Source organism: Phytophthora infestans, genomic scaffold (assembly GCF_000142945.1).
Source record: "Phytophthora infestans T30-4 supercont1.3 genomic scaffold, whole genome shotgun sequence".
NCBI lineage: Eukaryota > Oomycota > Peronosporomycetes > Peronosporales > Peronosporaceae > Phytophthora > Phytophthora infestans.
In genome coordinates, this window is record NW_003303756.1 from 3654369 (window position 1) to 3678352 (window position 23984).

Consider the following 23984-nt stretch of genomic DNA (forward strand, 5'->3'; position numbering starts at 1 on the left):
AGTACTACCGGTAGTACTTGAAGGCAGTAAGTACCGTAGAGTCAAAATGCTCTGCAAATTTAAGCTGATTATACTCTAATTATTTAAAGGCAAGTGAAAACTACAGTTTAACAGCAGTATTTCAGTTGAACAGTGTTTTTAACAGTCTGCGACGTGTGAGCACACGTTGAATGGTCTGAGCCAACCCAGCGAGTGCATCTGCCACCGTTATGCACTTTGCCTCGCTGCGCTATGTTGCTAAGCTGAAATTCGTCGCGTCAGCCAGCCCAGGGGCCTACAAGGACTGCACGAAGCATACAATTAGTTGGATGGCTGAACCAGATTTACATCCCATACACTCGCCAATACTCACGCATCGATCTTCCAGAGAGCTGGAATTTTAGGAAACACAATGTGCGAGTCGTAGTTCACAGTGAAAGTTTCGCTTCCAATGAACCCGATCGGCTTTCCAGCAGGAATACGTTGAAAATTTTCCTCCCCAACACCGTCAGCCCAACGGAAACCTCTGCTCGTTAGCTTGAACACCTGCGAGATCTCGTAAGCATCACGTGTAGAGAACTTCTCAGTAGCTCCAACGTCGTTCAATCTCACATTTTTACTGCTGCGGAGCTGTCCGTCCGCATCCACAAACTCAATCGCATCCATATCGTGGTAGAGGATCTGTAGTATACTGCGCGTAATACTATCAATCTTTGTTTGTGACAAATCAGTTGCCAGTCCGCTCTCGTAGCAAACACCCATGCCTCCATGAGCACCAACGAACTCGTCCGTCAACGCCACGTTCCCATCTCCAATGAGGTGTTTCGGGTCTAGCAGTAACATTTTTGTCGGCAGACGTCCCGAAATCTTCATCAGTTGAGGTGGCACATTATCATATCCTGAGAGTCTGACAAATGGTGGTGATGGTTTATTTGTCGAGTGCAAGTCCACCAACAAGTCGCTAGACGCAAAAAGTGGCGCCAACTCCTTCGCTCGACGTTGTTCGTAACTTAAATCTAGCTTCGATTCTGGAATTTCCATTAAGTCTCTTGGGAAGCAGCGGTTCATGTCCGCATGCGGCTCACTACCTCTCTTGCCAATGCGTTGCGCTCTTGGGTTACCGTAAACCAGCGTCACGGAGCCTCTCTTTATGCGTGGGAAGAGATTGTTGGCAGTAGACAACGGTGCTGCACGCAGGAGAGCGAGCCGCAATGCGTCCAAAACTTCCACACCGATGCGCTCGTTGCCATGCACCCCACCTACCAGCGTCACATTGGGTCCTACGCCTGTACCCACGCGAGAGAAGCGATACACACAGTCATGAAGCCGCTGGAAGTTGTTGAACATTACCAGTATCTAAATGATGCACAGAATCAAGTGCTTAAAAATAAGCTTAATGTCGCGAAATGATAACACCAATTGCATTTCGGATCTGATTTTGGATCGTTAATTCGAAAGATGTTGCGAATGGAGCTCGTCAAATTCTTGCTGCTTCTAGCAGCTATTTGCACTACTGCCAGCGCTGCTGAGGGGGCACGAGAGGTTCTGAGCAATGACATGTCCACCAAGACGCTGTACGCGCCGCCTACATCGTCGGAATCCGATATTCTGGAAGATGTGTGCATCCCCGTACAACTCAACTTTGCCATTCGCCATGGTACCAGGAACCCTACAATGAAGGACATCACACGGATTAACACTACGCACACTAGATTATTAAAAGCTCGTAACGGAGCGTCAATCACGTGGGTGGAGAGCTGGATAAATCCGTTCCCAATGGAAACACAAGCGTGGCTGGCGGATCCCGGTGTCCGCGAGCTGATTGAGATTGGCCACAGACTACGAGCTCGACTCTCTCCATTACCGGTATTTTATGATGCTAGTAAGTTCGTTTTCGAGCACACATGGAAGATCCGCACTAAGCAGAGTGCAGAGGCCTTTGCGTTCGGGTTCTTCGACGGTCTGCAGCCAGTATACTACCACAGCCACCCGATTGGGCAGGACGAAGTACTGCGGTTTTACGATAATTGCCCTGTATTTGAGATGCAGATTGACTCGAACAAGAGCTCTACTATTGAGCATAGCAAGTATCGCGACAGTGATCAGATGCGCAAGAATCTGGCAAAATTCCAGCGTCTGACAGGGTTTGCCGGTGCGACTCAGAAGGATATGGAGGCAGCGTACGCTGGCTGTGCATTTGATGTGGCGGTGCAAGCTGTGTTCGATCAGTGGTGCTCGTTCTTTGACGACGAAATGCTGCTGTCCATGGATTACTTTCAAGATCTCAAGCACTTTTACAGGAAAAGCCACGGCCATCCACTGTCATACGAGATCGCAACGCCACTGCTGCAGGATATCTTCCGTACGATGAAACAGCGAGTGGATGGCAAGAGCGATGTTGAAGGATTTTTTCGCTTTGCACATGCTGAGACCATTTTACCGCTGGCTTCGCTCTTGAATGTTAGCTACTTCGATCGGCATGCCAGTGATCATGAAGGACACTTCCGTGCAGACACACCGTTGGAGCTGGCACTACAGCGGAAGTTCAAGAGTTCCGAGTTGGCTCCATTTGCAGCCAATATAGGCTTTGTTCTCTATGAATGCGCAGATCCGAAGGAGGAAAGCAAAACGAAAACGACCTTCAAAGTGAAAACATTGCTTAACGAGCGCGAGGTGGTGTTCAAGGAGTGCAAGGGCCAAGATCTTTGTCCATTTGACGTTTTGGAGAACATTTTCCGTCGGTGGATTTATGAGTTCGACTTCCAAAAGCACTGCACGCTTGTATAACCAGTTTAATTGCAGCAGCAAGAAAGCATAAATCGATTCAAGAATGTATTGTTTGGTCTCTCTGACATCCTAGGTTGGTGAGACTAGTCCAGTCCATTGACGTCTGTATGAGTGGACGGCGGCATGTCATGCGGGTCTTCCTCGACTTGCTCAGTTGATCTCACTTCTGATGGCGGAGGTGGTGGTGGGAGCAGGAAACTGGATGAGCGTTTAATCAACTTTAGCTGCGTTTGTCCTTCCGTGTTGTCTGGTGCTGGAGATTCGAGGTTTCCTCCGGCCGTTGAGGTGTCATCAGTCGAGACGTTTGGGGCAAACACAATTGGGGCAGGAGGAGGTAACAGCATCGTTGAAGGAGTTGGGGCATCAGTTGATGCTGTTATCTTATCCTGATCAATGCCCTTAGCCTTCCTTTCGCTGCTGTTGATCGGCGCCTCCGCAGCAGGAGCTTCACCAATCCCCCCGGTACCAGCATGCGAGATCTCAAACGAAGCGTTGACGAAACAGTCTTTCCCTGATGTACTGGCAGACCCAACGGTGGCGCATTGATGCAGAACTTCCATACGTCTTTCGTCGACAGGAATCGTTCCAGTTGCAACAGCGACGTTTGATGAAGTAGGAGAATCATTATCGGTGCTTTGATTATTCTCGTTGACGGCGTTGTTGCCACCGAAATTGTGCTCGTCCGGTGCATTGACAACAGCTTCCCACCGCTTTTCGCGCTCTTGTTGCAGGAACGCGCAGTCTTGAACTGGGACGATTCTTTCTCCAGAGAACGGATTGATTTCCTCTGTCGTGTCTTCGTCCTCTGGGTTTCCGGCCTTGCATTTCCGTTCCTCCTCCTCGCGTCTTTTGCGGCGCCCTTCAATCACCATCTGCTCGAAGTACAAGAAGTTCTTTTCATCCCGTTCCTTTTTTTCACGACGAATTGCCTCCATTTCCTGGCGTTCAGCGTCTTGAGCTGCCTTCATATCTCCATTGGATGCTTCGAGAGCCTTTCCCCACGCCTCAACGCGACGTCGCTCGTCGTCGAAAACTGGCCGGTCGTCCAAGTACTTCAGTTTTCGGCAACGGTACACCATCGTCTTACGGTATTGCTTGATGTGTTTCACAGCTTCATTGCCCTGCAAGTACAAGACCTTGAGATTCGGCAGCTGGGTGAGGATATCTACGATGTCAGTATCGTTGATACGATTGCTCTGAATGTCCAAGACGGACAGGTTCGGCAATTCCAGCACATGCGCAATATCCTTTGCGGTCGTCAAATAATTCGACTTGAGTGCTAAGCTCTACCGGAGCGAAACAAACAGTTAGCTCCCGGAGAGCGACAAAGACAAGATCATTCTTTAGACGCACCGATAGCTGCTTGAGATGGCCAAGATTCTCGATGCAGGAGATCTGGTTCTGAGAGAGGTTGAGAGTGTCCAGCAGCAGCTGTGACTCCAGTCCCTCTATTTGCTGGATCAAGTTCTCATGCAGATAAAGTGTCCGTAGCTCCGTCTGGTGCTCCAACCCCTCAATTCGAGGCAATCCGTTGCCTTCGAGCCACAAGACCTTCAATCCCGTGTACTCTTCCAAATTCTTAATGCATCGAAAACCTTTGTAGTGCAGGTAAAGCTTGTCATTGATGGCTGGCGTCACGTACAGGTCGTTGTCCCGGCAGAGTTTCTTGAGCAGCTTCTTTTCCATTTCCATATTTGCGAGCAGGGTCACGCCAGGCGTCAGTGGGTGCTTCTTGCAAGGCTTGTAGTAGCGTATGTGAAGGACAGATCCGTTGCGTCTCTTCAAGATACATGTTGTGTGACGACACACCAAGCTTACGGTATCGTCCTAATCGAGGACTCCTCAAGGAGATATATTGCTATTACATGTGGGGAAAGAACGCGCGCTGGCCACCTAAGCCGAGATCGCAGTAGATACTAACACCTGCCCGACTACTCTGTATCGAACCGTGCTGCTTACAGCACGTTCACGCAGTTCAGGTCGCGGAAGGCCTCTTGCAGACGTTCGATCATAGTCTCCTCCGACTTGCGGACCCACACACGCGGGTCGTAGTACTTCTTGTTCGGGGCGTCCGGGCCGTCGGGGTTGCCGATCTGGCCCTGAAGGTAGTCCTTCTTCTCCTCGTAAAACTTGCGCAGACCGTTCCAGTACGCCCACTGCGTGTCCGTGTCGATGTTCATCTTGACAACACCGTTGCCCACGGCCGTCTGGATCTCCTGGGGAGTCGAGCCAGAGCCACCGTGGAATACAAAGAACACGGGCTTCTCCGTCGAAAGCGACTTCTCCTTGGCGACGTACTTCTGGAAGTCACCCAGGATCTCAGGGTGGAGCTTCACGTTGCCCGGCTTGTACACACCGTGCACGTTGCCGAACGCAGCAGCAATGGTGAAGTAAGGCGACACAGAGCCCAGCTCGTTGTACGCGAGCAGGATGTCCTCCGGCTGCGAGTACAGCGAAGCGTTGTCCACATCGCTGTTGTCCACACCGTCCTCCTCGCCGCCGGTAATGCCCAGCTCGACCTCCAGGATCAAATTCATCTTGGCCATGCGCTCAAAGTACTTCTTGCTGATGGCTACGTTCTCCTCCATCGGCTCCTCCGACAGGTCGAGCATGTGCGAGCTCCACAGAGGCACGCCGTGCTCGGCGAAGTACTTCTCGTCGGCCTCCAGCATGCCGTCAAACCACGGCAGCAGCTTCTTGGCGCAGTGGTCCGAGTGGAGGATCACAGGCACGCCGTAGTGCTTGGCCATGGCGCGCACGTGGTACGCGGCGGCGATGGCACCGAGGATCGAACCGTTTTGGTTCCTGTTGTCAATGCCCTTGCCAGCGTAGAAGGCGGCACCGCCGTTCGACGTCTGGATGATGATGGGCGACTTGATGTCGCGAGCGGCCTGCAGGGCGGCGTTCGCCGTCGACGACGACGTCACGTTCACGGCCGGGATGGCAAAGTTGTGCTCCTGGGCGTACTTGTACACCTTGACAACATCCTCACCGGTGAGGACGCCGGGCTGCACGATGTCGAGGAGACCCATCTTGAATTGGAGTAGGTGCTGGTTTAGATACTTGTGGTTCCAAGCAAGAACGGAAGTGAACCCTTCGTTTGCTGCTTGGTTTGGCTCGCGAGACATAGATAGGGGGATCCGGGTCAATTTTGAGAAACCCGTCTGGTATTTGGCCCACCCGGAAACGATTTGTGTGTGCAATCAACTAACGATTGGTGAGGCGAGAACGGCCAGTTAACCTCGGATTGCCTTTTCGTGGGGACCGGGTAATATATAACCTGCGAGTAATACCCTCATGAAAGGGGTCAAATTGCGCCTGTTGACAGAAGTTCAAGTTGCTATCTACCTTGTTTTATTACTACCAATCAAAAAGGTCACGTCGGCTCGTTTCTGGAATATGGACGTACTACGCAACTTGCAACATCGACTGGATGACAACGAACGAATATTATAGTTTGAGTAAGTTGTTTGATTCAATACTAAACTTACCACACTTGCTCACTCGTAATTATTCAACATGGTCCAGACTACTTTCTCCTTCAACGACGACAAACAGCTAGTGCAAACATCAAGAGCGTACGAAGCAGCAGGAAAACGGATAGTCTGGCGCGATGTTGCGCACCGCATGCGCCACACGAATCACACCACGGCAGCGCTGAAGCAGCGTCTAAGATCGCTGCGAAGAACGTATGGTAGCCGGCTTGCAGACTTCCCTCCCAGCTTCTTTGCAGAGATTATAATGCCGCGAGGACGACCTCCAGCCATCACGCGGCAGTTACGCGCCGTTGCTGCTGCTGCACGCTGGCAGATACCCACAGCGCCTACGCCGCCGCGTTTAGCTCGAGGTACGCGGCTCGTGGTCCGCACGAATACTTCATCGTCCCTAACCAGTACATCGGATCCGCATCCTGACCTCAGCACGGACGCCTCACCATCACTACCAAATGTGACCACCGCTCAGCGCGCAATTAGCGCAGACAAAGCACTATCTCCGCCCAATACAGAAGTCTCACAGCGCCTCAGTTCACCCACGGCCAGCACGAGTTCAGTACAGCCTTCACCAAGCGCTGAGAGCATCTCATCGGCAATGAACACATACATTACACAGTCCAAATCCAGCTCAGAGACTACGCAGAGTACGAGACCGGACCCACTGACACCACCTCGCTCGCCTTCGGCATTGGAGCAAGTAGTCACCAGTGTTTTCGCTGGTGTTCCGAGCAAATTGGTTCGTAACTACGATGGCAACGCGATATACAAGAACGTGGGAGAAGTAATGCATGTAGGAATCACAATGCTATTGCGCGAAGTTGGTGACATGGACAGCCGGGATATATTCATGGACATTGGCTCTGGTCTCGGAAATGTCGTCGCCCAAGTGGTCCTCGCCACAGACATTTACCGCGCAACTGGCGTTGAAATTCAAGAGTCCGTTCAACGAGCTGGCATCGACGCTATCAATGGTAGCCCATATGCGTGGGCCTTACGAGAGAGAGCGGTGTTTGTATGCAAACCCGTCGAGGACATTCGCCTGTCGTCGGATTCGCCCTTTGCCGAAGCAACCGTTGTCTATTGGAATAATGTGCTGTTTCAGCCGCCAGTTGTCGAGCACGTGAAGGAACAGCTATGTCAAATGGTGGATATTCGCTTTCTTTTGAGCTGTGTGGACCTCTGCCCACGCCACCGACCTCCATGCGTCTTCAGGTTTTGTTACGCGTTCGAGCTGCTGAAGGTTGATGACGTCCCTTGCAGCTGGAAAGCTGTAAGCCAGCACGTCTTTATTTACAAGTCAAAACACAACGAGTAAGTAGCTGCGATTCAATTTGAAGTGCTTGAACTTGAAGTTTTATATTTCTATAGTAAAGTCAAGAAATATACACACGTGATTTGCATACTTTAATCAAGACAAACGCACACATCCTTATCATACTTTAATTGAGATACTTACGCAGCGTGTGTCCCTACTAAATGAAAGATAAACGCACCCACAATTACCATAGAAATATCAAGCGACATGCTGTCTAAACATTTAGTGATAAGACAGGATGACCGGCTTCAACAGCGCCACTTTGCTTCAGTTTGTACAGCTCGGAGCTTGTACGCACCTTTCCTTTACTTGAGAAGAGCTTTCGAGGTAGATAATATCGGTGATACTTTTCCCAGCATGTCCACGCGACGTACGGGCACATGTAAGGCTGCGGAGTCGCCGTGTGAACGACCTGACAGAGGCTAACTCCGTGTAGGACGCAGTGATCAGAAACTTCAGTCGCGTAGCGGTCCTCCCATCTGCACACCACACATTGACGCCTCTTGCGGATCATTTCCTTGAATAGCTGCTTTGAATAGACAGCAGAGCAGCGCTTCTGCGGGCTGCCACGGACACCATCGACTCCGGTACTTCCGGCCATCCAGACAGCACTGACCGGTGGCAACGGCGTTGTAGTGTCTGCAGGTGCGGATTCAGTAAACAGCATGACGCGTTCACTAGGGGCTTCCTTCCACTTTCCTGAGAATAACTCTGATATGAGTTCAGCCATGAAGTCGCGGTGGGGATCTCGATCTGCGTCCATGTTGACTGCGAGCTTCCTTGTGAGAAACGCGTTTGCTCGGGCGACATCAACCAGCGCTAGTCCTAGCTTCTTGTACCATTTCTTAAACGAGTGACCATCCGCAACCGAAAACCGCCCTCGTATCTGGTCGAGGCGATCTACACCTTGCATGTGACTGTTATACTCTCGAACACAAGTTGGAGCACTGAAGGTGCGTTTTTCGGCTTTGACCTGGCGCTCTACGGTTGTTAGTGTAGATGCATCTGCATTTGAAACTACACTAACGATCGCGCTGTCGAACCAGGAGGCTGCTACAATGTTGTGTGCGCTGGAAACCGCTTGTCGTGATGTTCCTCGGCTACATTCTTTCCTAATCGATCAACACGTGACGTGGGAAATGAGCGCTTGACTTGCGGACTGTTCCTCTCGCATAAAGGCCTTTCAAGCGTAGTGCCTCAAGAAGCTGGACAGAGGTGTAGTAATTGTCAGAGTTCACTATACGTCGCGTACCATAAATTGGTCGAGCCACCTCCAACACGCACTGACGAATGACCGATGATGCTGAAAGCTCTTCTGACAACGCCCGTGCCACCTCCGGCGTTTTTACACCAGCGAGACGCTCAGTCAGGCTGCTTTGACAATGCAAGCGAAAGTTTAGCGATATCCATGACGTAGAACAGCACAGCATGTAGATACGGAAAAGGGGTATTGCCCACGGGCTTCATGGGGTTGTAGACGATGAGAGGTTTGCCATACTTGGAGCGGCAGGCAACGCTAGCTTCGTCAAGAGCCACATTTCTACCAACTTCCACGTACTTTGAGCCTAATGCCTTGAGCAAGTTGAGCAGAGGACGAATACGCGCGGCCTGGTCCTCGCTGTCCTGACTGGGAGACACACACCGGAACGTGAACGCCTGACGAAGCTGCTTGAAGCGGCGGAGCGGCATTATGCTCTTAAGTCCGACTGAGCTTCCACCAAATATAAAATCCTCGACCTGCGTTCCCCAATAGTTGCTGTACTCGTCCTTGTCAACAAGCGCCATATAAAACAGAATCCCCAGGAAGGTCATGATCTCTTGTAGAGCGAAGGGCTTCCCAATCGACATTTTCTTTAGGCGAGCATTAGTGTTCATTTCGCCAACCACTTGCTGCCAGAAGGAGACAGGAATGTAAGCGAAGAAACTTGAAGACGCTGAGTGCTCGAAAATGTGGCGAAACTCGGGGCGAAGGCGTGTTTTTGTTGTCGCGTCTCCGTGAGAGTAAAGATCACTTGGCTGCTCCATTTGACTCTCTGGATCGAAGCGAAAGTTCTTTATGGTTTCAACGTCCGCGAAATTACTTGGACGAATTTCAGGCGGCTCGTACGACTCCATATACTCCATGCACACCTCACGTCCGTCAGCTGGGCATTGAGTTTGAACGCGTTCTTCTGGATCTTCTGCACAAAGGCTCCCCCATCCAGGTCCTGCTGTTTGAACATGTAATGAGGTGTAGTTTGTGTTTCCACGCTGAATCATATTCAGTGTTAGATTCTCGACATGTGACTGAAACTGCGAGTCCAGCCACCGCACCTGGTACAACCCCTTTACTATCCGGCAGACCCTGCCAATGATGTACGCATTGCCGACACCAACATACTTCTTCGATGTTATCCAACCTTCCTTAGCGGGTGAGAACGCCACCAACATGTCCACATACAACGCGGCTATCGACGGTGATTGCGCTGAGGAACTCCGCCTCGATCGCTGAGCAGGCGATGGCGTCGAGGCTGCTTGGCTCTCACCAACGGACACATTTGATGTCGGTACGCTAGTACCAGCAGGAGTCGTAGCAGACAACATCTCACTAGTTTGTGCTGCCACGGTAGGTGCCGTTGGGGCGAGTGATGACACGGGCGGAGGGAGTTCATCGCACGGCGGTTCTGCAACAACTACGTCGCATACAGGTAGCTCTGAGTGGGTAGCCTCGTGCAGGGCTGTGTCTAAACTTCGTCTAGGTTTGTTCTTGCTTCCCTTCGGACGACCACGTTTTGGCTTGGGTTCGTCGATGGTTGTTTCGCTGGTCTTAGGCTTGTTCTTAGACCCCTTAGGCCTTCCACGCTTCCCCAGTCGTGATGAACCTTCCACAGACGCTGTAGCACTCGTCTCACCAGTTGAACGACGATCTGCTAAGACGGCGTGCACTTGAGCGCCTGAAGTGGTAGGCTCGTTGTCGTTAGTCGCTGAGTCAGTATCTGCCGCTTGCCCAGATGAAACGTCTAGGCGTGCAGCATTCTCGGGTCCAGCTACACTCTGGTCTACAGGAATATCTGCGTTGAAAACAGCTACTTGCATGGCGGGCACGCTTCTATTATCGAGCTCACTGCCGGCGGAGTTGTGGACGATTGCAGTTGTTCCTGTGGCCGTGGCTGTATGCGTGACGCTTGATTCCTGCTGTCGGTTGCTTGTGTTCTGGCGGCTCACTGCCATCAGGATCGAAGTCTTCTCGACGGGTGCAATTCTGTTGTACAGCGATCCACCAGCGGTCCTCATATGCCATCTATTTGAAGAGGTCGACTATACCTTTTGTGTCTGTTGATCCCGTTCCTGATTTGATCGGTTTCTGCTGCCCATTTGTTTTTGCAGTTTTAGATTTTGCATAGTAAAATCAAGACAAATGTACACTACATTAGTATACAAAACGCAAGGCAGATGCTACATTCTTTCTGATACAAAGTTTTAATCACACTCACTGCTCCGTTTTCGATGCCGCTTGTCGTACTTACTACTGTACGTTTGGTCAAACCTACTGTGCTGCGTTTGCTACACGTAGCTGTGAGTTTTGCGACTCTGATCATGCACAAGATCACTGGCTACGCTCCCACACCCGATACACATGGTTTTAGAGTGGGATTGAAAGATCGGTCTATAACCTCCGCTTGTGATTACTACCCAGTCACATTGAAGTGCGTCAGCAGTCACCATCTTTTTCACAGAAAGTCGTTATTTTGACCAATACAAAAAATGCTCTAGCAAGTACAGTGACTTATGAAAAGGGTCAATTTGCCCCACTTGATGGTCACCCTACCTTGTTTTGGAATAGAAAATCATATGGAAGGCGATAGCTATATGACCTCCGCAGTACCGTTACTTATGAAAGGGGTCAAATCGCATCCTTTGATCTCTTAACATCTTGAGTTGTATAGTATACTTTATTTAAAGCAAACCCTCGCGTTCACGAAAGGGTTAAAAACATGTCCAGCTACATGTGACATGTAAATTCGATCAGAGATTTTTTGTACATTCTATGCCTGTCGTGAATTTTGCCTGGAAACCCCAAGTTGACTTAATACATTTGGTTTATATTATTACTATTGCTATTTGTGTCGACTTGGATTACTACTTTTTACCTCGCACGTCTAGAGCTTGCTACCGTTGATGTCCTGTTCCAGGGCGACTCGCGACACGTGCAAGCGACTGTTTCGGTACCTTATGAATAGCTACCAATCGCGCGTAAGACGGTTTCCGATGCTGTGCACGCACACACACGCACGAGTGGAATTTGGGTAAACATTTTGTACACTTAATCCTTTTCTGGCCCGGTCCTTTAGATTTAATGTGGTCAACATATCCACACTTTATTCAATCCTAAGCCGGATATCTATCAACAGGGTACCACGCACATTTATCAGGTGGGGGGCCACAAACAGTATGGCTGGATAAAATACAACTTAGTCTAGATGCCTCACAGTGAGGATTGTTTTTTTATTTCTTCCTTTAAGACCTGCTCTGTAACGGGCCAAAAGTGTCCGTTACTAGCTTACATGTAACAATGAGGAAGCGTACAAGTTCCACGCTAGTGAAACCAAGTGCTTAGTCTAAGGAAAATCAACTCTGTTTTTTTTTTAGGTCCAGGGCAGCTTGCCCTGACCACTCAAATATACGTCAGCTTCTTATTGGTTGACAATGGGTCTGGCTCCCCATATATCAATCAATAGGATGACGGCAGTTCAACACACGCTAGCCGTGTGCTGCTGCACCTACTTTTGTAGTATAAATCTACCTACTTATGTAATGGTGTGGCCCACTACATGTTCACGCAGTCATGCCAACAAGGTCTTATTCACGCTAATACCGGCTCATGCAGGATCAGGATCGTACGCGACTACTGCACGGTTTCCTTTCTTTTTTGGAAGAGCTTCAGAGCACGCGAGCAATATGCTAACATAGAGCCAAGAACTAGTTTGGTCCGCACACCATGCCACAGCAAGCCATTGTTGCCGCCCTATATAGCACTGGTTGTGCGAACTCCAAATAACGGAAGCGTGTCTCCGTGTCGGGGTGTATTTCCCCAGGACTCCAACAGCCACTTGCTTTCTTCAGACGTGGGCTGCATGTTGCCAACAACACACCAATCGGTAGGGTAAATAGCTCAAATGTATGCAGAAACATAATCATCGACGATCTGCTTTGCAATCACTTTTTTATTTCAGTTGAATATCGCTTAGAAATCGCCCAAATAATTAGATCGTAGCCGGCTGAAGTCGATGCTCTTTGTAGCCTTTACAGACTGTAGATTCAATTTCAGGGCCTTAAATTTATCCATTACATCGAAGTGAATATGGACCGAGTATAACTTTAAATGAACCTTTAGGTCCATTGAAGCTATTAATAGTACCTAATTGTTTCCCACGGTCACAAAAAATTGGTCTGTCATGTCATTACAGGCCTACGGCAATGCAACTGCTAAACAAACAGGCAAAATTGTTGATTCTTATTTTGTCAACGTAGGCGAACGCTGCCGGAACTTTTGTTTATTGCCATCTTTGCCTATAAGACTCAAACAAATACCGTTGTACATCGGATCTTTCATATGGGCATATCACATTCCCACACCGTTAAAACGCTGTCTTGAGCTCGAACAACAGTACCGATAGCTACAAACGCACGGAAGAATCTCCCTTTTGAATTTACTTGGCAGCAGACGCGGGATGTTGGGGTTTTGTCTGAAAATTCCTGCAAGAAGCTAGGCAGACGACCGTATTCATCAAGGGGATCATTTTTTTCTTTTTCTTTTCTTGTTGAATCGTACGATAAACGAGTGCTGGTTGCTGTTGTATATCGACTCTTTGAATTATCTTCATGTTATAGACGACACGCGCCATTGAAGTGCTATGCCCATCCAGTAAGGCAGCGCTAAGCCCAGGTTTCATAAATTTTGCCACCCGATTTGCTGTGTTATCTCGGGGCCCGATTTAAATATAATGGGCAGGGTGATAGGTAATTAGGTTCGAATAAGCTATATCGACTTAAGGCCTTTATGGTGAGAGCGACGTCATTCCCAGACGACCTTTACCTTCCACGACTACTTATTGAGGAGGAGATAAACACTAAACGTATGAGCGCGTTTGCCAAGTAAAATGGTGCTGTGATCGCCTATGGCGGCTAAACTATGCCTAATAATTGATTAGAGGTGTCCTAGCGAATGGTTTTGGACATATTACTTATGCCGTCAAAGACGGCAATTCTGGCACTTATCCTTTAATTCGAGGTGTCCATCGGCATATCCGGCCCGAGATAGCAATCTTACCTTACCCCTCGTTCCTATTTCACAGCGAATCGGATCCAATTTATGGTTTTAAATCATAATACAGGTTGTTGTTGCTTATTGCAAAATCCTGAATTTGTAAGGATTTATTAAATGCCACAGCTGTTCTACTAAGTCGGTGGAACTATTTATATTGCTTGCATCATTCTTTTAAAAGATAACGATATCACTTACCAAAGGCCGACAAAGCAAATGTTAGAGTAGATTGTTGAGCAACGCGTACAAAAACAGCACGTATTCTCGAATGGAACCATAGTTTAGCAACAAGCTTACCCTTAACCCTGAAAGACCTCCAAAAGGAGCAAGTTTGGTTCCTTTAACCTCGAAAGGGTTAATAATACATGCAATACAATGTTTAAGGTGTCCAATTAACCTCGGGTAATGTGCTATTCCTTTTGGCCATAATTTCTTTTATGATTTTGACAAATCCTTCTTCTGAAACCATATTATCCTGAGGCTTAATCCTCAAAACGATGAGCTCAATGTCCCGTACCCGGGAATACAGGGGTCGTTCCAGCAGCGTGCACCATATGCGAAGAAGGTAAAGTCCGTGATAAAGCACACAGGGTCCTACCGTATCAAGTGGGAACTGCTCAAGCGTCGACTGCGAGGTAGGGTTGGTGCAGAGGGAATTGTAAAGACCTTGAGGAGGGAGTTTGCACTTGCGACGCCAGCTTCAAGGACGGATGACACGAACTATATACTGTCTTGAGTATCGAGTCAACCGGGTGTCACGTTGGGTTGGAAGTCATGCCCAGGAGTACAGGTGAGCGTAGGAGAAGGGGTGTCATCCTCATGAGCGCGATCGACCCTTTCCCCGTTTTAGCCCGGCGCATTAGTTTCTCAGTCATATATTTCCCACCTACTACAAAGAACAAGGAACCAAGTTTACTTTTCACTGTTTACTGCTCGTTACCGTTCTACAACTACATCCCGCTCCTCGCTCGCCCCACGCAAGGCCCCGCTCTACAAACAGCCGTGGACTGCCCGACCCTGGTTAGTAGCGCGGCCGGAGGCGCCGCGCGAAAAAAAGGGAGGTGTGCGACATTTGGTGGAGAAGCAGGGTAGTCTGCTTGCTGGAGAAGGCGTTGTCGGATGAGAGTTGGAGGAGCTACGAACACTAAGGTGGAGGATCCGAGGTGGACCCAGCACTATTGGGGCTGGGGGTCCGAGAAGTCTCAGCCGTCGATCGGCTGGTGGAACAGTTTTGGATGCGTGTTTTCAAGTCGACAACACGGGGACGGTGCCATCCCGTCGTACCGTGGTTGTTCTATCGTCGATGTGTGATGGCAGCGTCCATGTAATCCCCCCACACTATTTGTATTCGTCGTTTGCTGTATGCGGTGGAAGTGTCTTACACAGGGCTATCTTCTATTACCGAACGGCCAAGTACTTCAGCCAGCAGTCGGACGGCTGGAACAACCAACCCAGCACACTCAGGAAGTGTTCCCATCCCAGAAAATTTGGACACAGACACCACCCAGCCAATTTACATCGAGGAGTGCTTATAATTTGGCAGAACGGTATGGAGCGCGTCCCGGGGTGAGTGAAACGTTTCAGGAGGTGTGTGAATCGATTATAAATGGAGCGCGTGTGACTGAAGAAGTGAAACAAGAACAGTAATCGATCAGAGAACGCTCTGAGTCCGTATGGTACAGTGCGTCAATAATCCCAGGTGCGCGTGAAGACTGGAGTGTGGAACGAGAAAATGGGGTAGAAGAAGTAACCGGAAGGGTGCAACAAGAACAGTTATTTCTTCGCAAGGAGATCAAGCCTGCCAGATACGATGCGACAGTGTTCCAGAACACTCCTGGTACCTTAAGTGTTTCGCGAGACTGTGAAGAAGCTCTAAGTGGAGATAGCTATGAAGAATTGGCTGAAGTGACTACTGTTAGGAAAACGGTACTGGTAGAGCAAGAACCAGAGAAACCTGCTATGAAGAACGATGGCGAAGTTCGAGAACCCGCAACCAAAGGCATTAACACGCGCGCGATAGATTCCGCGGTGGGTGGTGAACACGGCTCGTCCGTCTGCATATTTCAAATGGGTTTAAAAAGCGCTCCGTCGCTGGGGAAGAGATCGTCGAGGAGAACAGAAGGACGGTAGGCTCTGAAGGTGATATCATGGTTCAGCATCAGTGGGTTAGCTCGGTCTTCGAAGTCAACACTCCTAGCGAAGAAGAGGACCACCGGGGTCGCATTTCGAGTCGCAACTGTCTGACTGTGGTCAAGGAAGCCAAAGTGAAGGTGCTAGGCAAAGAGAACGCTACATCTGCGACGGTAGGAGATCGGAGCACTTACGGAGAGGTCGACGCGGACGGTCCCGTCGATGAAGTGCTTAAGACGAACACACTTAAATGTGACGTAGTGAGCACTACCAGCGTGATGCAAGGAGAACGGATCACTTACGGAGAAGTCGACGCGGACGGTCCCATCGACAAAGTGCTTAAGGCGAACACTCTTAACCGTGACGTAGCGAACACTACCAGCATGATGCAAGGAGAGCGGATCACTTACGGAGAAGTCGACGCGGACGGTCCCGTGGACGAAGTGCTTAAGGCGAACACTCTTAACCGTGACGTAGTGAACAGAGAAGTCGACGCGGACGGTCCCGTCGATGTGGGTTGGAAGGAGAACAGTTGCAATAAGAAGACCAGGGTCGAAGACGACATGGATATGGAGAAGATGATAATATTAATCCCGTCGAACCCCAAGTTGGCAATGAAGGGGGATCTGAGTACCATTCTTAAGGGAATGGTTACGAAAGTAGCCAAGGAGAGCAGGGTGTGTGACAAGGAGCTTTGCTCAGAACGCTTCAAGCGACCACTAGCCGCGTTGGATGAAAGTTCCGACGATCTAGACGTTGGAGGTGGAATCGTGAGCCATGCTGTTGTCTGGATAGCAAGTGTACTCAACAATGAAGTGTTTGCGTGGTACCAGAAGGCGACGTGTCTCAAGATAGCACGTGATACGGGCGCGATGGTACTGGCGTTTGCTGCCGCCGTGACCACGACGATAAGTCTGTTCCTAACCGTGCTGCTTTTGGTTCGGTTCCCCGGACTTTACCTCATCGCCTCCGGTGCACCGTTCGCCGAGGACGGCAAACTTTAAGTGGGGCAGAATGTCCCGTACCCGGGAATACAGGGGTCGTTCCAGCAGCGTGCACCATATGCGAAGAAGGTAAAGTCCGTGATAAAGCACACATGGTCCTACTGTATCAAGTGGGAACTGCTCAAGCGTCGACTGCGAGGTACGGTTGGTACAGAGGGAATTGTGAAGACCTTGAGGAGGGAGTTTGCACTTGCGACGCCAGCTTCAAGGACGGATGACACGAACTATATACTGTCTTGAGTATCGAGTCAACCGGGTGTCACGTTGGGTTGGAAGTCATGCCCAGGAGTACAGGTGAGCGTAGGAGAAGGGGTGTCATCCTCATGAGCGCGATCGACCCTTTCCCCGTTTTAGTCCGGCGCATTAGTTTCTCAGTCGTATATTTCCCACCTGCTACAAAGAACAAGGAACCAAGTTTACTTTTCACTGTTTACTGCTCGTTACCGTTCTACAACTACATCCCGCTCCTCGCTCGCCCCACGCAAGGCCCCGCTCTACAAACAGCCGTGGACTGCCCGACCCTGGTTAGTAGCGCGGCCGGAGGCGCCGCGCGAAAAGGGAGAGGTGTGCGACATCAAGAAATGAAGCCAAAAATTGACGATGTCATCGTGTCGCTTTTGTACTGTACATGTATAAGGTCATGTTGGAAGTGATGTTCGAAAAGATTTTAGCTTTAAAAGATGAGATGTTTGTCTGGAAGAGACAAAAAAAAACAATCTGTAACCTCCTTACCTAAACGTCATTCTATGAGGGTAATAATAAATAGTGCCGGGTATTAGTTGGAAATTTCCGCTACACCGTTCACCCTAATTAGTCGTAGCACGACTATTTACCGTGCATCCCCAAAATGCTTAAAATTGCTCATGATCAATTTTGGTGCACGACTAAATTATGTGCACGACTATTATCCCGGTCACCAAAGCTTGGACGAACTTTGAGACACAAAGTTACCCCTTTCCCTACATAAAACCCATATCAGCATTTAGATATAAGGGGTAAGAACGGGCGTAGATTCCGATTTTGATGTCCGTTTTTACGTATAATCAAGGCTTCCTATTCATTTTAGCCGTTTACAAAGTCATCTTTTTATTGCAGAATTGTTTGCATTTTTGAGACTGCCACGTGCACCAAATCAGCGAATCTATTGGTCAAATCAAGATAACATGTGGCGATTTAAGTCTGAATAGAAAAGTTATCGCAATTTGGCGATTGTTAAAAAGAATATAATCGTGTTATAATAAACTTGCGTATGGAATATACAATCGGTAAAAAACGGGCAAGCGAAAACTCATTCAGAGTCACTTCCTTCGTCATCTTCTGCACACTCACTGTCTTGGTCGCCCCCGCCGTCCTCTGACACAAGCTCGTACTGATCAGCTAGCTCCATGTATCTTGTTTCGTTGTGCTCTTCCTTTAGGCGCTTCACTAACTTTGGGGCTGCAACAGGCTTGCCACTTGAGTTCAGTTCAGACACGAGTTCACGTACGAGCGGCTGTATGCTTTCACCGAACGTTCGAAGCCTACCAGTTGATTTTGAACCTTTCATCTGTCATAAATCATATTACGACCAGTGAAATTGTTAAGTATAAATAATAACAGAAACGCCACAAACCACCACTCACCGACGCAAACTTCTGGTCGTGGTTCTTCTCCCAATGGCTCCATATCGCTGAAATCGTGCCCGTCGCGAAGCCCAAACACTCGTGAACGTGATCCCTTACATCCCCCTTCCACAGCTGTGGCGAAGCAGCTTTTTTTCCTCGAATGTATTCGTACGTCTTTACCACCAAATATTTTTCAGCTGCAGCTAATTTCTTACCGGCGACCATTTGCTCAATAATGCTCCGCTGTCGAGCCTATGAAGCTGGGAAATGCATATTTAGACTCAAGGCTGTCGAATGCAGTTTCCTAGAGCTAATTCGAGTGACCGAGTATCGAGAAATACGCATCTATATTTAGGTCACATATATTACTGTTTTCCGTCCAAGCCTTTATAGCCGGGATAATATTACCGGTTTATTCTAAGAAAGGTCACGAGCGACATTTTTGCACTTCCGTAATAAACGACGGCATTGGTGGAAAGGTTTAGCCGCGTCGTTCCACGCGCAATATCGCGGGTTCGAGTCCGCGCAGCGATAACACTGAAGGATCTCTTAGGGGTCTGGAACTGCCATGTAAGTCCTTTTGCAAATAGTAGAAACATATATTTATGCATTATGAATACAAACAATGTACCACTATATATCTGCAGACCTGGCAGCTTCCTTGTATCCGTCGTTAAAAGCGTCAGGATACATCGCAATAATCTCTTGAAGCTCTCTACTGAGCTGCTCGACTTTCCAGACACCGTCACGAAAAAGATCCAGGCCGCACTGAACCATGGACTTCTTTGCCCAATTTTCTCCGTTTTTGTCTTTCTCTAAGCTGACGAGGCGGATGCACTCAGCTGCCAGCTCAAGAAAGAACTTCTTCCCAGGGTTTGCAAGCTTTCCTGATGATGAATTGCCGGTCTTCCAATCACCATTCCGAATAGCCTCCGTATTCCGTCGCTCGACAAGGCGACGCCAGTGGTCCTTGATACGCTGAATCGGGAAGCGGTCTGCGGGCTGGACTTTGTCGGTGGCGTTAGCAGGGAAAAGCTTCACCTTCGTCCGCAGTTCGTGAGCTGTGTCCTCGACGTCTGTATCGCAATGTCCACTAGCGTTGTCCGTCCATAAAATCCGTCCAGACGCGAACGGTCCACCCGGTCCCCAGCACCTTGGGTCGCGCAGCCATTGACACATTAAGCGTCCATTGATGAACGCACTCGGCGAAGTCCGGTAGCACACACCAGGCGTCGAATCGGCAAGATGTTGAATAGGGTAGCTAGAGTTCTTGTTCTTGAATATCAGCATCGGACACAGGATGCGTGCATCGCTACCCCCTTTCAAAAGAACACACATTGTGATGCCCTCACGACCTATAACGTAAGCAACACAGTTAATTCAAATCATCACTGCGTAGATCCCATATTACATACCTGACACGACGCTGCGATATTTGACGGACTGTGATCCAACGAAGTCCAGCGTCTTGCCATCGTCAAGGTCAATAACGAAGTGGCTCTCGTCCATGTTGTACTGCTGATCAGGGTGAAGCGTTCCTTCTTCAAACTGGCGCATAAGCTCACCAAGTGCTTCGCAGCTGTATAGATATTCTGAGCCTGTTTCTCAACGCTGACCTGCTTCTTGCCCTTGTGTCTCTTGTAGACGATGTTGTAGCGCTTCAAGAAGTCTTGAACGCGACGAGGAGTCAGAAGACTCGTAAATGGCTTGTTCTTGACACTGAAGCGAGAGTTGAAGCGTGGGTGCTCACTATCCTCAATGAGGACGACGCCCATTTCAGCGACAAGCTGGTTCGAGAGCTTGACACCAGCTCGCCGTAGTCTTTGAAACTCTGTCAGTAAGATTGGGTACAGCCACATCCAGTGCTCCGCTAATTTGCTGCCCCTACCATCCAGAGCTTTTACGACGAATTGATGTCGGATACGTTGTCTTCCACTCGCATACTTAAGCTGCTTAGGGTCCTCTAGGCTTGTAGCTGTGCTAACACGCTTCTTCCACCAGTCGCGAGCCTTGTTCATGTTCACCCTTCTATCTGAGGAGCGAAACAGCGAAGGAAAGAAGTCGATAGTTCTACCATAGAGACCTTTAGAACCTCGAAGAGCTTGATCCAGCTCCATCCAGTCGGTGCACCGTACACGATCACAGAGAGGAACGACCTGCTGAAGCTTGCGCGGCACTTCTTCTACCATGCCTGTTTTAAAGTGAGAAAACACTTGGAGGTTGCGAATGAAAAGTACAGTAACATAATGCAAGGCTGCTGTTGCCAGCATGCCTAATCCTGGTGTATGTTTAATTGTGGTGTATGACTAATTAAGGTGTATGCACAGTTTACTTTCGTATAGGTACGATGCATGACTATTTAAGTCACACGACTAATTAGTGTACTAGTCAGGGGTTAATGGTATCGGTGAAGTTAATATTGTGAAAATATCACCTGTAGACCAGCTAATATAAAAAATATCACCTAATATTTTCTTCTGAGACAATATGATATTATTAAATATCAACTTAATATTAGCTAATACTATATTATATATTTTTTAAGATTGCGTAATCGGGATAAATCCACCTATCAGATGTCGTTAACGCTCGACTAGCTGAAGTATTACTAATCAACCATGAGGGAGGGACAATTGTGAGAGTGACGGCAAGGTTATTGGCACTGCTGAGCGCATTAATCTACAGGCAGCAGATTTATTAGACGCACGATGTGGACGAGGAAATCGGTAGAGAACAAGAACAAATGTCTTGATTTCGCTCTATCAAAGTTAAACAGCTGTAAGCGTTTGCAGTTTTCCATCTCGATCGCATGTGTCTGTGTCACAGTGAAATACTAGAGCAAATACTCGTCAGTCTTAAAGCCTACTGCTTTTCTAGAACCTGATCGAAAAAGTTATTTGGCTCCAGGGTAAGGTGGCAAGAAACGTACTTAAGTGGAAAATATCATAAAATATCATGTAGTATCTAATATTTTTCAGTTCTCCGAGCTAATATTAAAATATTATGTTAGCTTTTGCAAAAATGAAATACTTTTAATATTTAAAGTAAAAATAGTACTATTACTATCAAAAAATATCATATGATATTTGGTTACCATAAGCCCCTGCTACTATTAATAGTACATGTAGTACGCTTGAAACGGGTTGAATCGCCAGGCCGGGTTACGGCCCGTGAAAGGGAGCTGACAAGGCTTTGTCACACGAAGCCATTCGGGTTGAAGACATGCGGGCATAGTAAAAGCAAGTAAAACCATTGACGCGGATCAAACTGCGCATTTTTCTGCAAAACGAAAGCAAGCTTGCCCATGTGCATGCAAGCTATTAAACCCATGCGGGCACCGTTTTTCTGCTGTCTGCAAGAGCTCACGGTGTCAGAGAGTTTTAGCAGATAGCGACCGCATCACATTAATCACTGTGGTTGGTAACCAACTTGGTTAGCTTAGCGCGCGGCGACGAGGAGCGGCAGTTTAAAAACGCAATGCAATGGTATCGTGGATAAACTCTCGGCGAAGATTCATCGGGCGCTTGATCCATTAGCTTGACGACTGAAAATGTATAAATTTTCCCAGGATATATAAAAAAGGGTTAAGATCTTTGCTGACGCACCTGTGCATCAAGGGCTCATTTCGAATCTTACTTCGAACCCCAGAAGCTTCCAACCAGCAACACTACCTCTAATTAAAGATGGGTCTTCTCGACATCGTGCAGCCCGGCGTTCTCAACGGTGAGGATGTTGTCAAGGTATACAAGTACGCTCAGGAACACAACTTTGCCATCCCGGCCGTGAACGTGACGTCGTCGTCGACGGTGAACGCCGCCCTGCAGGCCGCTCGCGACATCAAGTCGCCCATCATCATCCAGACGTCAAACGGCGGTGCCGCCTTCTACGCTGGCAAGGGCATTGACAACAAGAACCAAAACGGTTCAATTCTCGGTGCCATCGCCGCCGCGTACCACGTGCGCGCCATGGCCAAGCACTACGGCGTGCCCGTGATCCTCCACTCGGACCACTGCGCCAAGAAGCTGCTGCCGTGGTACGACGGCATGCTGGAGGCCGACGAGAAGTACTTCGCCGAGCACGGCGTGCCTCTGTGGAGCTCGCACATGCTCGACCTGTCGGAGGAGCCGATGGAGGAGAACGTAGCCATCAGCAAGAAGTACTTTGAGCGCATGGCCAAGATGAATTTGATCCTGGAGGTCGAGCTGGGCATTACCGGCGGCGAGGAGGACGGTGTGGACAACAGCGATGTGGACAACGCTTCGCTGTACTCGCAGCCGGAGGACATCCTGCTCGCGTACAACGAGCTGGGCTCTGTGTCGCCTTACTTCACCATTGCTGCTGCGTTCGGCAACGTGCACGGTGTGTACAAGCCGGGCAACGTGAAGCTTCACCCTGAGATCCTGGGTGACTTCCAGAAGTACGTCGCCAAGGAGAAGTCGCTTTCGACGGAGAAGCCCGTGTTCTTTGTATTCCACGGCGGCTCTGGCTCGACTCCCCAGGAGATCCAGACGGCCGTGGGCAACGGTGTTGTCAAGATGAACATTGACACGGACACGCAGTGGGCGTACTGGAACGGTCTGCGCAAGTTCTACGAGGAGAAGAAGGACTACCTTCAGGGCCAGATCGGCAACCCCGACGGCCCGGACGCCCCGAACAAGAAGTACTACGACCCGCGAGTGTGGGTCCGCAAGTCGGAGGAGACTATGATTGCTCGTCTGCACGAGGCCTTCCGCGACCTGAACTGCGTGAACGTGCTGTAAGCAGTTCCCTCCGAGACTGACTAGTCGTTTCGGTGTTAGTATCTACTGCTGCTTCGGCGTCTAGTAGTATTCTCTCTCAACATGTAATAGCAAATAAATAGTATCCTTTCAGGAAGGACCACCAAAAAAACGAACCGAGAGAGCTTTAATGAAGGGTTTGTGTGGTAGTTTGTGGTTCGTAGAGTTCCACGTCATCGTCGGAGGTGTATCGTGTACACTGCTGCGTTGAACATGTCTGTGCGCGATGTTAGATCGCAAACTTGCAGCCCATCGTGAATGGACCGGGCAGTGTCCGATCTACGTCTTGCTTCGCTTCACGAGTGAGATCGCTTGCACTGCGTATTAATAAGGTGCGCCGCGCGCGAAGTTTGACTCTTACATACTACAGTACTTAAGTTCGGAATATGATACATCCCCACTACATGCATCGTGGCGGGCGAGGCGCGCATGACACGATGGTGATGGCTCGCTTGGCTCGAAAAGATTGCATCGGTCCACCTGTCACTCATGAGAAAGCCCTTCTTCAATGACATGTACCCGTAACACCGATTTCTCTCGAATACTAGCTCCTGCTCACGTACCTCTGCTTACAATTTCCAAGTGTACA

The 23984-nt window shown here is 49.1% G+C and overlaps 5 protein-coding genes across 5 annotated transcripts; 2 read left to right on the forward strand and 3 right to left on the reverse strand.

The window, feature by feature from the left end:
• Positions 1-348: 348 nt before the first annotated feature.
• On the reverse strand, positions 349-1326 carry PITG_02782 (uncharacterized protein; the record flags this gene model as incomplete). The annotated part of the gene is made up of 1 exon (XM_002907628.1): positions 349-1326. One exon carries the CDS (start codon positions 1324-1326, stop codon positions 349-351), a length of 978 nt encoding a protein of 325 aa, XP_002907674.1.
• A 210-nt stretch (positions 1327-1536) lies between these two features.
• On the forward strand, positions 1537-2766 carry PITG_02783 (multiple inositol polyphosphate phosphatase 1, putative; the record flags this gene model as incomplete). Its single annotated transcript, XM_002907629.1, has 1 exon — positions 1537-2766. One exon carries the CDS (start codon positions 1537-1539, stop codon positions 2764-2766), a length of 1230 nt encoding a protein of 409 aa, XP_002907675.1.
• An 83-nt stretch (positions 2767-2849) lies between these two features.
• Positions 2850-4498, reverse strand: PITG_02784 (uncharacterized protein; the record flags this gene model as incomplete). Its single annotated transcript, XM_002907630.1, has 2 exons — positions 2850-4052; positions 4120-4498. The coding sequence occupies 2 exons, from the start codon at positions 4456-4458 to the stop codon at positions 2850-2852; spliced, it is 1542 nt and encodes a 513-aa protein (XP_002907676.1).
• Positions 4499-4580: 82 nt separating this feature from the next.
• PITG_02785 (fructose-bisphosphate aldolase) lies at positions 4581-5894 on the reverse strand (the record flags this gene model as incomplete). Its single annotated transcript, XM_002907631.1, has 1 exon — positions 4581-5894. One exon carries the CDS (start codon positions 5892-5894, stop codon positions 4722-4724), a length of 1173 nt encoding a protein of 390 aa, XP_002907677.1.
• Positions 5895-22251: 16357 nt separating this feature from the next.
• PITG_02786 (fructose-bisphosphate aldolase) lies at positions 22252-23507 on the forward strand (the record flags this gene model as incomplete). The annotated part of the gene is made up of 1 exon (XM_002907632.1): positions 22252-23507. The coding sequence occupies one exon, from the start codon at positions 22301-22303 to the stop codon at positions 23375-23377; it is 1077 nt and encodes a 358-aa protein (XP_002907678.1).
• Between the last annotated feature and the right edge of the window lie 477 nt (positions 23508-23984).